Here is a 16,172-nt window from a genome sequence, read left to right as displayed (position 1 = left end):
TGTACTATGAATATCTTTGCTGACGTGGCTCTTTTACTAGAGTTTGGAAGGAGATCCACTCCATTAATTGTGACCTTGTGACCTTTAATGCAGAACAAAACAACTGGAGGACAGAATAAGCCTGACCTTAGAGATAAAATAACTGTCAAAAATGTTTAAAGGGATAATTCACCCTTAAAATACTGTCATCATTTACTCACCCTCATGTCGTTTCAAACCTTATATGACTTTCTTCTGCAGAACACAAGAGAAGATATTTTGAAGAGCACAGAGGTTCAAACAACATTAGATCCCAATGACTTTCAGTGTAACAAAAAAACAAACAAACAAAAAAACCCACTGAGACATTCTTCAAAATATATTCTGTATTTCAAGAAAGTAGGTCATGCAGGTTTGGATTTAGGTTTGGTTGTTCAGTCATCACTTAATGTTTCTGTACACTTCTGGAAGTCCTAAGCTGGCCTGCTGACTTACCACATTGTGACACTAACCACAGGGTGAGCATGTGTGATCTCGTCCAATCTCCTTCGCCCCGCCCACAACCCCTCCTCCATGGGCTCTGTTCTTTACTATTGATTTTCTAATGTTGTTTCTTAGTCTTTTTGATTTTCCTCGTGTCTGCCTAACTCACGTCGTGTGGTAAGGATGTCAATGTGGCGTTTCCTGATTTTGGTGAGCATCTTTATATTTTGTACAGGTAAGAGACAGGACAGGACTCTATCCATTAATTTGGTTAAACGTTTGATCCGCTGACTTTTATTGGGAAATTAGTTTTGAGAACGATTTAGCTATTTTTTTCTGAAAAATTTAGTCAAGACATATTTAACCTGGGATGTTTTTCATTTCTGATTTAACATTTTGTATGTCTTCTTCTATTCAACTGTGTGGAGAGCTTCAACAAGGGCTTACTCTTCATGTTGTTTCTGGGGTCTGAAAAATGTTTAATAGCTCAAAGAATATTTTGGTTGATTCTTGATGTCTTTTCCTAAAGTTTTGAAAGAACTGATTACTAGCAAAATTTCAGCTATTTTAAGACACTTCAATGAATTAAGCTGGAGGTCTCAGACCCCAGACATAAAATGTGCAAAAACGCATAGTGTTGTACTACAACTTGAACCCAAACAGAAATACCGTGTTTTTGGTCTCTAGGACCAGAAAACATAGCAGAATCCAAGGACTTGAGGATTCATTTGAAGCCTATATTTACCAATGTTATTTCAGTGACGTGTCAGTAACTCTAGATAACAGAAATAGCAGATCAGCATAAAAAAGAAGGTTAAATACAACAAACCCCCCATCCAGCTAATGTGACTGACACCTGTAATAATCTTAGATCTTTTTTTTGTGGGAAGGGGAGGGGGCAGAGAAACATGTGGAAGGAGAGGTGGATGATCTGCTTTTTTATAGAAGCATGATCCAATTGTGACTTGCGTGCGGGCTAATTACAGAGCAGCTGACCTCTAGGGTCGGAAATCTACATGGAAACCTGAGAGGTTACATGGCTTATATATGAGGTTGACACATCATATGATCTGCAGGATGACCAGAAGGATGTCAAGCAGATTGATAAAGAAAAATGGAAGCATGAAACTTTAATGTTTAGTGGAGATGACGCACAGCAAGCTGAAAAGGAAGTGGGTCGCTAAAATCCAGGCTTACTTCACTTGTGGATCAGTCTGTGTCAGTTTCGGGAAAGAACAAGAGAGGGCGAGAACAGCGATGACTGGCTTTTGTCAATATTCTAAATGTACAGAACAGAATGAATTATTATTACCAGTTTCCAGAAGAGCAGAACAGAGAATATGTTTAAATGATCAATTAGATTTTATGTTGAAACTAAAGGAATCAAAACACAGACATTGTATGGATTAATTTCAGTACAATTTACATGTAGCATATGCACACAAAGGACATTATTCTCAGAACGTACTTAATTTATCTTGACCATTTTTGACTTTTTCTTCTTCACATCCTAAAAATCTTCTCAATGTCTGATCAAAAACTGTTGTGCAGATCATTTGAGCCAACAAGCACTATGCTAAGCTAGCGAGCTAAGCTGTTAGCTTGCTAACCGAAGGCTAAATGAAAACAAAGAAAGGAAAATGTTTAATTTGAACATTTTGGCTTTGGTAATATTTTGTGATATGTAATTTAAAAGACATTTTCATGATTAAGATGCAAAATTATTTTCTGCCATTTGTAAACAGGCACGGAATACCCAATAAATGTTGTCTCAGCTAATTGAATTGTCTAGCTTGACTGTGGTTTAACATTTGACAATTAGAAAGTGTCCAAATACTTTGTCTTTATTTTGAACAAAATGAATCTATTGTTGTATAATTTAAAACCTAAACAGTTTTTTTGTGTAATGTTTTGCTTGAAATGTGTTTTACACATCTTTAAAATAAATGCCACTTGGTATAGATCTTCTGTCCGTGCTGCAGTTTTTAGTATTATTATTAATGTACTTTTATAACATTTATTATTTCTTATTTTTATATTTCAATTTTCACTTTAGTTTAAGTTTCAGTCATTTTCCTATGCCTTTCCTATTTCCTATGCACTTTTGTAATTTTTCAAACACAAAATTAGCTAGAAACAAAAAGGTGTAACAAGCCATAACAATTAACTGGTTCAATAATTAACATCTTTATCTCTTTCACACAAGCAAAACACAGACCAGTAAGCCAGTGTCTTTTGTCGTCAGGTGAGGACAGTGAGTGTGACAACTTCACCGATCTGGATTTCCATGAGTGTTTCATAGGGACCAATCTGTATGTGCGGCTGCTGCTCTACACTCGTGCAAACCTCGAGTGCGGTCAGGAGCTCCCCCACCACAACTTCACTCAAGAACCCCTGTTTGATGTAACCAGACCCACTACCTTTGTCATACACGGCTACCGGCCTACAGGGGCACCGCCTATCTGGATCAACCACATTGTGCACTTGTTAGCAGCACAGAAGGACATGAACATCCTGGTAGTGGACTGGAACAGAGGGGCAGCCAACCTCAATTACTTCACGGCCGTGGCTAACACACGAGGAACAGCTATGAACATCACAAGCTTGATAGAGAACATGGAGGTAGGGACAGTGGCCTGAAATTGCTTTGGTCAGTAATGTCTGCCAAATTATTAAATGTGGTGAAAATGTGTTCCAATCAGAAAGAGGGAGCATCTCTTGACTCCATCCACCTGATAGGCGTCAGCCTGGGTGCACACATTGCCGGGTTCATTGGCGCGATGCTGGGAGGACGAGTAGGCAGAATCACAGGTGAGACTCAGGAATATGAGCCAATGAAACAAAACCGGTTGTAACATCTTCAGTTAGTTAATCTTGTCTAATAAATTTTGTTTCACCTGGTCAACTCAAGGTCTAGACCCAGCAGGGCCAATGTTTGCTGGTGTTCCCCCTGAGGACCGCCTTGATCCAACAGATGCCCAGTTTGTAGATGTGCTGCACACAGATATGAATTGTAAGTATCATAAATTTGTGGCTAACGATATCTATTATTCAGATGTTGCTTATAACTATGTTGTATTTTACTAAGCGAGTGTGATCCAGTCATCAAATTAAATAAATATTTCCCCCACAATTCTATGGATACGTTTAATATTTTAGGGTTAATATTAGGGCTGGGTGTTGACACAAATTTCAAAATTCGATTCGATTTCGATTCACAAGCTTGAAATTCGATTCGATTCAATATCGATTATTTTGGATATACAAGGAACAGTAGCCTACATGGCAAATTTTCTCAAGGAAAAAAAATCTCTCAACTAATGCTGTAAACTATGAATCAGTTCTACATTATTATAATATTGAAGGTTAAAATTAACTGATTTGTATACAAACACTTAAATTAGTGGAAGTTAAGGAAGTTTTTATAATAAAGTCAAAATACTAACTTTACAATTATGTAATTATATTTCTACTCCAATTCGTTTTTTGAAATACATTATTTAAATGGTGGCTGTTATAAAAACTTGACGGACTTATTCAAACATGCATTAAATATTGAAGAACATTATAAATTATAACGAATGTGTAATATGGTGCATATATTTAGCAAAATGCTATTCTCTAGAGTTCAGTTTTATAGCTGACTAATGAGTTATGGTCACTGGTTTTTCTGAGGTAAATGTGACGTTACCTGACATTGTTTACAAGCTGTTTTATTGACGTCTTTCGCGTTTGAAACACTGATTGAGCTATTCCATGAGACAGGATACGGATTTCGGTAAATTGTACTGTATCTTTCAACATACCTTTGGGTGTTCATTCATGTTTATTTCGCGCTGTAACTGCTATTAAAGCGGAGGAGATGATCAGTTCACACGCGCTTCGCATGCTGCCTCTCTTGATCTGAGGCTACAGCCATCTGTCACGCCACATCAAACAGCGCCAAAATGGTTATTTTTTGAATTTCGTAATAAACTGGACAGAATTTGAAATCTGAGACTTTGTTTCATATCAAAAGTAACGAAGTACAAAGCTTATTGCCATTTATTGGATGGGAAGAGCACTACAATGTTCTATTCATTCATCAACTGAAAACAGACTAGACTAATCGATTCTTGGGATTTAAGAATCGATATCGGCTCGTAAAAATGAGAATCGCTTAAAATCGAGAAATCGATATTTTTTACCCAGCCCTAGTTAATATATTTATAGGGTCATTTGTCACATTAGAAATGGAATATTTGTTGTAAACTTAACGTTTTTGCAAATGTGGAAGGTCAAATAGATATTCCATGCATACAGAAAACTTCCACACTGCGCACAGCATGCTTGAGATTAATAATACTAAAATAGTAGTATGCTATTTCAAACATAGCCTAACAATCCTATGCTCAAACACTGTTTCCTGTGGCAGCCTTTGGCCTCAGAGGAACCCATGGCCATATTGATTTCTATGCCAACGGAGGATTAGATCAGCCTGGATGTCCCAAGACCATCTTCTCAGGTCAGTATGTTAAGATATAACATTTAGGAGAGGTCAGGGTTTAGATGCAAATAACTAATGATGATTTATCTCACATAGAATGCTCTCCAAATAAACCCAAAATGCAAAACGTTGGCTGTGTAATTAAGATACTGTCATAATTAAATTATACAATCCTCCCAATGGGATTCATTATAAGGTTGTGTTAACAGGCATCAGGGCTAAGATCTAATCTCTGTCCTTCTCTTCTCCACAGGGAAATCTTATTTTGTGTGTGATCACCAGAGGTCTGTTTTCCTGTACCTGTGTGCTCTGAATCACACCTGTAACCTTACGGCATACCCGTGTTCCTCGTACAGCGACTTTCTCAGTGGCCAGTGTTTGCAGTGCGAGACCTTTAAGCCTGCGTCCTGTCCGGTTCTGGGTAAAAGCAATATATCTAGTAATTAACCATATTAAATGCAAATATGAATACTGAGTAAAGATTTTAAGTGTGATATTTCTTTTATACAAAGGTTCAATAAACAAATTAATATACAGTAAATTTACTGTATATTTTAGAAACAATATATATTTTTTTTTGCTCTGGTAACAAAAACATTTCTTAAGAACGGAATCAACTCACTTGAGCCCAAACAAACTAAATGATTCAGTTTTTTAACAAACTGGTTGGATGTTCTTTTTTTAAAAGAAATTTTTTGATCAAATTATTTGATCAAAAGTGACAGTAGATTTTAAATGAATGCTGTTCTTTTGAACTTTCTAATTATGAAAGAATCCAGAAAAACACTCATAATTATTTTATATATCGCAATTCAGACTTCTTGCAATTGTGAGTTTATATCTCACAATTCCAACTTTTTTTCCTCGCAATTCCAAATTTATAACCGAGTTTGACTTTTTTTTCAGAATTGTGAGATATAAACTCGAAATTTTTAGATAAAAAGTCACAATTATCTTTTTTTGATTTGCCTTTTTTATTCCATGGCAGAAACAAGCTTCTATCCTCCCCAAACTGCCCAAAGATTTAATGACCAAACAAAGACAAGTGGAGTGATACAAAGTCACAGTGCTGTTTGGCCATCAACACACTTGGAACGTCGCTCAACCAATCAGATTCGAGGACTGGAACTAACCGTTATATAACCTTCTTCCTCAGGTTATGACATGAGCCAGTGGAGGGATACACTTGTGAGGTTGGGGCAAACAAGAGCATATTTCTCAACTACGGCAGAGCTCCCCTACAGCAGTGAGTTATCAGCAGTATAACGGCTCATTGCAGAAGCTGTTTTCTCAGACAGTTTTTTGCAATATTCTGACTTCTCTTTTCAGAGACAAGCTACAGAGTGGACCTAGTAACCTGGAACCAGTTTCTACGGTGGGGGGTGGTCATACTCCGACTGCACAATGGAAAAAACGTAATAGAGTCTTGGATAGATAAGTATGTAAAATGCAGTAATGAATTTATTTAAGACAAAACAGCTCCTTCAAACTTTGATTTGCCATTCTGTAATGCTTATTCTGTATGTTTTTGCTCAGTAAGCTGTTGAGGTTTGAGCAGTATACATCCACTCGACTTCTGGCGCAGTTTGATGAGGATCTATATCCAATTCAGAAAATATCTTTACGGATTGTCACTGGGAATGTTATTGGACCTCGATACAAGATAAGGCTACTCCGTATTCGGATAACTCCACTGGAAAATCCGAACAGGTGAAAAACCACACAACATTTGCTTTTTTGAGTTACTGCCCATACACTTCCGCTCAAAAGTTTAGGGTCAGTAAGATTGGTTAAATGTTTTAAGCCTCTAATGCTCAGCAAGGGTGTGTATAACATACAGTAAAAGCAGTAATATTGTGTTGTGCTGTTTAATATTTTAATATAGTTAAAAATGTATTATATTCCTGTGATTGCAAAGCTGAATTTTCAGCATCATTACTCCAGTCTTTAGTGTCACGTGATCCTTCAGAAATCATTCTAATATGCTGATTTGGTGCTCAAGAAACATTTCTTACTATTATCAGTGTTGAAGACAGTTGTGCTGTTTCTGTGTAAACCATGATACATTTTTTTCTTGATGAATAGAAAGTTCAAAAGAATGGCATTTATTTTAAACAGAAATCTTTTCTAACATTATAAATGTCTTTAGTCACTTTTGATCAATTTAATGCATCCTTGCAGAATAGAGAACTTCAGAAAAATGAATCTTTTGAACGGTAGTATATGATTGATGCATGCTTAACAAAAACAGGCATTTAATAATGTCTCTCTTGTCTCCAACAGGCCACTAATGTGTCGATATGACATTATTTTGGAGGAGAATGCGGAGGTGTCTTTCAAACCGTTGCCCTGTCATTAATCTTGAAAAATCACATTGAAACGCCTATCTGAACTAAAATAGACATTTTAATAGGGTCTAAAAAGTTAAACAACTTTTAGTGCCTTTTCTGTGAGATTAATACTGTGATTTTTTGTGCACTACTAGCACTAGTATAAAATGATATTATACCAGACACATACTCCAGTATTAAGAATTAAAGTGCTGCTTTACGATATCAAATTATGACCATTCCTGTATAGTTTTGTCTTAATCATTACCAATATAAACCAAATATTTTAATGTAAAAATGTTTTCCATGTACAGCTTTTGCATTCTTATTTTGTAAAATAAATTATGTGGACTGAAAACACCTGAAGCATCATTTGAAAACATTTTGGCACAAAAAGATTTTATTTACAGAAGAACTTCTACTTTGAGTTTACACAGCAGAATACAGTGAATATGAAATTATTTTGTATCATACATGAAGGTGTTACAACAAAAATGTCTGTATTTGTGTACTGTTATGAAATTTGGGATTGTATTTGTATGTATTTTATTGAATTAATTGACATTTGTGCCTTGTAAATAATGGAATATCATAAATCAAAAACTAAACTCTAGTTTCTCCACTGACAATGAAGAATAGCAATGTTTCAGGATGACAGCAAGGGTAACATCGCCAAGGTGACATGTAATCTTTTATCACCTCAACTCCTATTTTATCCTTTACAATTCTCAAAACAATCTTTACAAGCGGTTTCTTTAAATCAACAACTTGTCTCAAAATGGTAGTGAGTGAATCAAAAATGGATGAAAAAGATCCACCAATAGTGTAGTATCAGTGGCGTGTACATAAAGTTATTTAAAGCTTAAGAAATTAATCAAGGTCTTAGTGGTTCTAATATCAAAACAGAAACAACAAAACGTGTTGTGCGCAAGTGACCTCGGATTTGAAATGCTGACTTTCTCCTCACGCACTGCCACCTACAGATAAAAAAAAAAAAAAAGACAAAATAAAGAGAACAGAAAAATAAAGTGCCAATGTACATGTATATATACAAAAAGTGATTTAGTTAAATCACTTAATAGCATTTTAAAAACATAAAAAAATAGACTATATATTAATACATATATAATTAAATATATACTATTACAGTTTCCTCACCACTATTTCAAGTCCTCCGTCCACGTGGTTTGCTAATGCGATTGGAATTCCCCCTTGGATTAAAGTTTTGTCTGCTAGGTTCTGGCATTCTTTGACGCGGACCATCCTGGAGGACCAAAAGGAGTTATGGCGTGAACAACTTTTTTAAAAACAGATGTGTTCCACATCAACAAGAAACAGATAAAGACTCACCCACTGCCTTTGCCGCTCACGTTCTTGTTCAGACCACCTAAAGTTCTCATCCGCCTCCTCAGGATCGTCACTCATGTAGGGAGGCTCACTCTCATGACTTTGGAAAGACATTAACAATTCAAACGAAGTGATGGTTCATGCAAATATTTAATCTATTACCGTAAATATATTACCGCAGCAATACATAGCAAAAAACAAACAAAGCCAACAGAAACACTTTTCAGTCCATACCCATCATGAGCCATTTGAGCCAAGTTTCCACCAGCAATGGTGATCTTCACACCCTCCAATCGCTGCTGTCGTCTTCGCTCCAGGTCATATCTAAGGTCACTAGGGTCAGGGACAAGCTGTCTTCTCTGAAGCTAGCAAAAGAATCAAAATTTGAACCAACATACAGTACATAAAATGTTCTAACTGATACTGATTGGCTTGAAAAGATCAACTTACTGGATCTGCTCCTATCTTGCAGAAGATCTGAGTTTTTGATGAAGGCATGCCGAGCTGCCTACACAAAAGACAAAAAAAAAAAAAAAATTCACGTCGATACCGCAAAAGGTGTGGCACAAGTTATAAGCCAAGAATTAAAATTTAGGATTAGAAGGTGATCAAATCTTTAACCCTTAATATAAAATAATAATAATAATAATAATAATAATAATAATAATAATAAAGTGATGCTTGCTTTTGCAAGCTTCACTAATGAATAAAAAACTAAATAATTGGCATGTGTACCTATTCATGACTGGTCTCACATTTCCCAACTCCTCCTCTTCCTCCTCTTCTTCTTCCTTAAACTCATCCTGGAGCGAATAATACTGTTCATTTGCAAATCGTTGATTAAGTGTGATGCCTTGGCCCCTAAAGTAACTTTCTGCAAAACAAACGAGCAAACGGTTAGCCAAAATCAATTCTGTGCTAAGATACAGAATATGCTACCAGGCCAATCCATTGGTTCCTGACCTTTAACCTGATGCACAAGGGTGATGATCTCTTGGGCAAATGTACCAGAATGCACTGCTGATTCCCTATACGTCCCAGAATGCTCCAGCATGGGCAGGAAATCAAGGCGCTGTCGACCCACATTGACTAAGTCCAGTGATAACTGCCTATCTGAAGAATATCCTAAATGACTGAACAAGAGGTCACATGACAGAGATATAAGGACCCATTACAGCTTAAAATTCTCCTTTAAAAATATTTAATGAAAAACAATTGGTCTGGTCATATAATGCCTTTTATCTACAAATTCACCAGGCACTACTTATTTTAATCTAAAACATCTCTTCCAGTGAAATTAAAAGTGGTCCCCTTTTTTGGAAAGCAACTTTATCAACTTGAAGCTCAGGGTACGTTTACACGATAATGATGTACTAAAAACGGGAATATTTTCCTTTGCGTTTTTTGCGTACAGGCGACAACGTCAAAATGATCCCCGTTCACACGGATCCACGACAAAGACTAAAAACGCTGTATTATGCATGCCAGGTCAGTAGTTGGCGATGTCACGTTGTAAAGAAAAACTACACACCTATAGACGGAACCAATACCCACGACATCACTGTTTTCACAAAAAGTTTCGTTGTGTAAACAGTTGATTCACTGTGACCCAGTGAATACAAAGCAGGCACACATTCAAGATAACGATTTTGGTCTGAAAACTGCAGTTTACAGTATTCAGAATGCCATAATTTGTAATATCAATTGGAGTGGTGTGCTCAAAACAAAAATTTTGGTCAGCTCAACCTTAATTTACGTATCATAATTAAGTAAATTTAATGATGGATAATAAATATGGCAGGTCGAAGTTCATGCCTCTCCTCTCACTGTCATTGTGCATTTCCATTCATCAGAGGGTCCTTCGGGAAACTCATTTGTTCCAGATTGTCGACACAGTGACAGATGGCGATCAGGCAACAAATCTCAAACGTGTTTGTAAGGTATGATTACTTGCAGTGCAAAATCTTGATTGTGAGCTTAATACAATAGATGCATTGAACCGACGATATCAACTTTAGGTAACTTCTGGACAAGTTTTGAAGATCTCCAGTGGGTCTTCACATATCCCTCTTGCTGAAATAACACACCATTCAAGTTCAGCTGTGCTCCTGGACTTTCTCTTGGCATATGGCAGATCTGCAGAATGCAAATCTGTTATGACGAATCTTGCTGCTCTGCTGTCTTGTAGATAAAATCAAATGTCTATTGGCAGATTCTTCAAACATAGTCATCTGTGGATGGTTATTATTGTGGAATTTACAATCGCCACTTTGTTTCTTCCATTTTCTTCACTGACATCTTGCTAAAAATACTTCAAAATAACAGGTACGCATTTGGGAAACATGGAAAAACTGTGTTGAAGAGTCTTGCAAATGACTGTAAAATACTTTCGAAGACATGTCTTCACAGGACACCGTCATGTTTATGGAGTTATTGAAACAACATGATGGTTTTCTAGAGTCCAAATACTGAAACAAAAAGCAGGAGGAGTTCCTGTAGCTCATCTAGTAATGCATGGCACCAGCAATGCCAAGGTCATGGGTTTGCTTGGCAGGGAACACAGTCAAGTCTTGAAGGAACTGTACAATGTAAGTCACTTTGGAGTGTCTGCCAAATGAGTAGACAGAAATAGGCTGCATAACATTCCTGTTGCCATGTCCATTTGAATAGAATATTTTGAGTATCTTTGGTTTCATAACTCATTGTGAATGGAAGGCTGTAATGTCTACACAACAGAAACATCATAATGGAGTATCTTCTTCAGCCCAAGCATCTCTGCTGCATCAACATGTTCAAGTATTCACTAAATGCAGGATGGATGATCGCTGGAAATCTGTGATTTTGTCCATCTTCTTCAGATTTGTTTGTATATGCAGTTTTTGCCCATGGTAAATACATCAACGAATACTCATTACATGGGATAGTACAAGCAAATCATCAACTTGTCGAAAGTCAAACGCATGCAAGAATTTTCATGGTGTGGCTCCAGCCCCTGATTAAATGACTTCCATTTGTCCTTTCAGGCCCATCTTTTTACTTTCAAACAAGGTCATACTTCTTCCCCACAAGAAAAACCATCCGCAGCAAATGACAGTCTGAATGCTGTAGACATCTGGAAAACGTATGCATACCTACTCGCCTTCAATTCGGTTGTATGGTTGCTGACTTACCTTAAGTCAATACAGCTCTGAAAGTAGAAGAGCTCAGACCCTGTGGGGCACTGGTATTTTGGTGGAGACATCATCTTGAAGAGCCAAAAAATGGACGTAAATAGGGGGATTGATTTTCCTTTGCCTCGGTGAACTGGTGGAGCATATCATCCTCAGGTTCTTAAGCAAATTAAGTTGAGATCAATGCAATTCCAGTCTTGTATTTCAGACATTTGATGAACCATTTATATGCAGAAATTAGCAGCAGGAAGATGTATGTTCTTTGCTGGATTTACTTCCAACTTGGTAATTCAGTTGTGTGACATCCATTTAAATGAAGAGTGAAACTGAAATTCAATTCAAATCTCGTTCTCTCCAGATGACAAATATGTAAGACAGAAGAACCCAAACCTAGGCGTTTTGGCATTGATGTCAAGGAATAGCACACTTTAACTTGCACCAACTTCATATGCAATCTAGGATTTCTACAGTGTTTGTAGTTTCCCCACATACCTTCTGAAACATTTTTCTTGTGAATGATCACCAGTAGTGTAACTTCTGCAGTCCTTCTCCTGCTGGTGTCATTTTAGGAAGCAGGGCCTTGAAGTCATCAATGTTTCTTGAAGGATTGGCTGGTAGCTTTCACATCCAAACTTTCATTTAAACGAGACATGTACATTTGTGTGCCAACACAACAGTACAAGATATCAATCCTTAATACATCCCATGACTCCCTGGTTTGAGTAAAATGGTTTATTCACAAGGGATGACACTGAACTTCAGTGGACATATCCAAGCATGCAAATCTTTCCCCTTTTAAAGCTCTTCTGGAGATCCATACAGGATATCTTGGGAACCTTGAACAAAAGTTATAAAACTTTTTCGATAATTTGCCCATCCTGGAGTAACCATATCTTGGTGTGATCTTCAATACCCACGTACATGATGAAAGACACAAAATCAGTGGCTCGTCAGTGGGTTTTCTTGATGCAACCCCACGCTTTCATTGAATCTTCTTGTCTTTCACAATCTGTAGATTGTCGTTCTTCAGGTCTTCATGGTTTGGCGACAGTGGACAGGAAAAGAGGCATGAACTTTTGACTCTAACCAAATGTGGTATGACAATGATACTATACCTGCTTTGCCCGACGGGGCGACTCATGTCCACTTTGATCTTGAGGGTCTCCTGTTCACTGAAATCCATTCTAGGCGCAGGACCGACATTAGTGTTTCGATTCCTATGATACGGAGCTCTTTGGCGAACCTCCTCTTGTCCCGTCATCCTCCCGTGATTCCTTTGTGGTCTTTCTTCCTCCCATTCGTGGACAGAGCCTCTTTCTCTGTTCCTTAAATCAATATCACTCACATCCCTCAAATTCATTTCCCGCCGTCTGTCTGAGTCTCTCGAATGTGACTCCATTCTGGATTGCTCCATGTGTCTTGGTCGCTCTCTTGCTTGACTTTCTCCTCCGTAAGAAGAGTAGTTCTTCCTTGACTCCTCTCGGGGGTTATTATTTGGTCTTCCGGGGTGTCTGTCTTGTAAGGTACGTGTATGATGACCTTGGTCTCTTCTATCTCGATGAGCTTCCCGGTTCCTCTGGGTTTCAGTCGGCCTAGGTGGATCTCTGTTCCTCGGATAGCCACTCGTTTTTAGAGGATCGTGGTTTCTCGAATCTTGTTTTGCGATTCCATGATCGTGTTCCACTATGACAGGTGCGCGACGTGGGCTGAAGCCCCTGTGATGCTCAACGAACTCATCTTGGAGACCCAAATCTGAAAATCCTTTAGAAGAAGGGTGGTGCTCCCTATAATCTGACTTTGATGACCTGTATTAAAAAAGCAAGTAACATTTGTCCAAGATTAGAATGAAATTACAAAAACACCTAATTACTAGCAACGTTTTGGTGAACGATACAATTAACTGGATCTATATATTCTATTCCAATTGACAATAATGACAGTTAACTGAAACTAATCTGATAGAACAAAAGAAAAAGTAACAAAGATTAAATGTGTTAAATACGTTAGTGACTAAAATGTAAAATTAAAGGCAGATGCAATTAGTGTAACAGATACAATTAGAAACAATTTTATCCATCACAGAAAGAGATGGAAAGTGATTGAATCCTTTCTTCTGTTCTTCGTTCCTCTCTGTCCACGTCAAGACGTATGAAGCGGGGAAAGAATTGTATTCTTGTACCTCTCTGGAAAGGAGCCTCTTTCATGATACTGATCGCCACGTTCTTCATTATGATATCCATAATCCATAGGTCTTCTTCCTTCTTGATATCTTGGATAAGACCTGTCCCTAGATTCTCTGTGATTGTGCTGTGAATTGAGCTCCTTTTCAACGCCTTCATTCCTGTTCCAGCCTGGCGACGGCATCCTGTAATGCTCTTCAACACCAAAACGTATGTTATCAGGGGAAGGTAACCTCTCCCTGGGCAGCCTCCTTGGAGAATGGGGCTGTCTTTCTTCATCACCCTGCATGTGGTATCTGGTCATAGGCGAAGGCCCTCTTTTTTGAGCATGCTCTATCGCATCAATAAATTTGGCCCAGTGGTCGACATGTTGCTCTCCTTGATAGGAATCTTTGTTCCAGTGTGTGTTACTTTCTACCTTGTTGACATATTCAGGGTTTCTCCACACATCAGATTGCGCCGATGAATGTATCTGGTCACCATATAATCCTTCCGCTCTCCTCCCATGAAGGGTTGGGATTCTGTTGATATTCGAGAGGTTCAATAAGCTGTTAATAACCAGCAATGCAACAATAAGTGTAACACTGACTCAAAACATCTACTTTAGATTAAATACCTTGAATATAAAGGAGATCTCGAACGCGGACGTGACATTGTCTCCTTGAAAGACAAGAAACTGTTAGCCATGAGACCAGATTTATGCAACCGAGGTCTCCATTATGAAAATGTATCATCGTTTTTGCATAGTAACTATAGTTTACTTGTGGCTTTTATGGTTACAGCAAATGTATTGGCATTTGTTACAAAAAATATCAGATTAAACACTAATAACAATAAAAATCACAGAAAATTCCCTCACTTTTCCAACAATAACGTTTTCAACAAAATACCACAGCACAAAATTAAATATTTCATATGCTGCAGGCATTTTTCTTTTTTTAAAACCCTAATTTTCATGTTCAATATAAAACTGAAGTTTATACTAAATTTAAAACTGAAATAGGCACTGCACGCGATCAAAAGTTTAAACAACATACTGGTCTGAAGTGCTACTAAAAATTATCCTTTGGCTTTCCTATACATTTTGACCAAAAAAATTGCATGATTATCTATTACTTCTGTTTTTGTTCATGATTGCTATTATTATTTTTTTATTATTATTATATATTTATTGGGCAGTTTTCCGATTTGAATGTCATGCACCAATTCTTGAAATTAATATATTTCAACTATTACACTTATTAGTGTACAAATCGTGTTTTCAATAAAACACAAGATGATAAAATATTTTAGATAACTTGTATGTATACTCTATAAAAAGAGATTTTTTTTTTTTAATCAAATGTATTGATAATACTAAATTTTGACCGAGAAATCAGTTTAAAAAAACACGACAGGAATCAATCTTTTAAGATCCATGTAAGAACAATTTCCATTGTTTTTTTTAAAAGAGGATATTAAATACAAATACTACACAAAAAAATACCACAGCAACTGGAGTAAATGTTACTACAGTAAAACCATGGTAACATTTCTTAAAGGTTAAACTACAGTCCGTTCCAAACATCAGATAGAAGACACGTTATCAATACTACAACACCTAACGCTCATATATAATGAATTTTCACATGCACTCAAATGAAACAGTAACCCATTATACTACATTAATGATTAAACGTCTTCGACATGGTCTATTTACAACGCCTGCGCAACAAAACGACCTGCGACTGATGATGAAGCGAGAGTATGGCATAATGAATACAACATTTTAAAGGACAGAAAAAGACTTAATTATTGAAATATAAACACAATTTATACAATACAATGACAGTGAATAATGTTATCGTAATTAGCATTAGCCTCACATACCCCGCGCGCAATGGCTTCCACACACTGCTAGACGATGCGTCCACCAAAATACCAGTATCTCGCGAAAAAAAGGAACAAACTGTCATACAGTGAATTACATCACAGATTGAAAAGCTTTCAGAATCAGTACGATGAACCAAATATGGGTAGATAGTTGATATATGTATTTTATCGCACGACTAACTTGACCCAGCGATCCATACACAAGATTGACCCGGAAGAGAATCGGTAAATCATGTTTTCATCAGCAGCCCACAAGAGCGATTGTTAGCTCCACTGGCCCCTACAGACACCTCTGTGTATTGTCACCCACATGTTATTAATAAAA

The 16,172-nt window shown here is 37.1% G+C and overlaps 2 protein-coding genes across 6 annotated transcripts; one reads left to right on the top strand and one right to left on the bottom strand.

The window, feature by feature from the left end:
- Positions 1-561: 561 nt before the first annotated feature.
- Positions 562-7,607, top strand: lipib (lipase, member Ib). Of its 3 annotated transcripts, none has more exons than XM_051881885.1 (10): positions 562-697; positions 2,708-3,084; positions 3,165-3,273; positions 3,374-3,475; positions 4,877-4,966; positions 5,202-5,369; positions 6,105-6,194; positions 6,278-6,386; positions 6,485-6,658; positions 7,232-7,607. In XM_051881885.1, the coding sequence occupies exons 1-10, from the start codon at positions 646-648 to the stop codon at positions 7,305-7,307; spliced, it is 1,347 nt and encodes a 448-aa protein (XP_051737845.1). In that variant the 5' UTR covers positions 562-645; the 3' UTR covers positions 7,308-7,607. The 3 variants fall into 3 exon arrangements, with proteins under 3 accessions (XP_051737845.1, XP_051737847.1, XP_051737848.1); XM_051881888.1 differs by having other exon boundaries at positions 593-672; positions 7,232-7,600; XM_051881887.1 differs by lacking the exon at positions 7,232-7,607 and having other exon boundaries at positions 6,278-6,363; positions 6,485-6,613.
- Positions 7,608-7,650: 43 nt separating this feature from the next.
- zgc:112982 (uncharacterized protein LOC503771 homolog) lies at positions 7,651-16,105 on the bottom strand. 3 transcript variants are annotated; one of them, XM_051881882.1, is made up of 11 exons: positions 15,845-16,102; positions 14,592-14,635; positions 13,975-14,496; positions 12,911-13,600; positions 9,589-9,758; positions 9,361-9,499; positions 9,076-9,133; positions 8,860-8,990; positions 8,629-8,725; positions 8,437-8,542; positions 7,651-8,255 (listed from the first exon to the last, which is right to left on the bottom strand). In XM_051881882.1, exons 2-10 carry the CDS (start codon positions 14,627-14,629, stop codon positions 8,444-8,446), a joined length of 1,944 nt encoding a protein of 647 aa, XP_051737842.1. In that variant the 5' UTR covers positions 14,630-14,635; positions 15,845-16,102; the 3' UTR covers positions 7,651-8,255; positions 8,437-8,443. The 3 variants fall into 3 exon arrangements, with proteins under 3 accessions (XP_051737842.1, XP_051737844.1, XP_051737843.1); XM_051881884.1 differs by lacking the exons at positions 14,592-14,635; positions 15,845-16,102 and having other exon boundaries at positions 12,911-14,207; XM_051881883.1 differs by lacking the exons at positions 7,651-8,255; positions 8,437-8,542; positions 8,629-8,725; ... (2 more) ...; positions 9,361-9,499; positions 9,589-9,758 and having other exon boundaries at positions 11,904-13,600; positions 15,845-16,105.
- Between the last annotated feature and the right edge of the window lie 67 nt (positions 16,106-16,172).

Source organism: Ctenopharyngodon idella, chromosome 23, assembly GCF_019924925.1.
Source record: "Ctenopharyngodon idella isolate HZGC_01 chromosome 23, HZGC01, whole genome shotgun sequence".
Taxonomy (NCBI): Eukaryota; Metazoa; Chordata; class Actinopteri; order Cypriniformes; family Xenocyprididae; genus Ctenopharyngodon; species Ctenopharyngodon idella.
The sequence above is the reverse complement of the archived record's forward strand: the minus strand, read 5'-3'. Positions and strand labels throughout refer to the sequence as shown.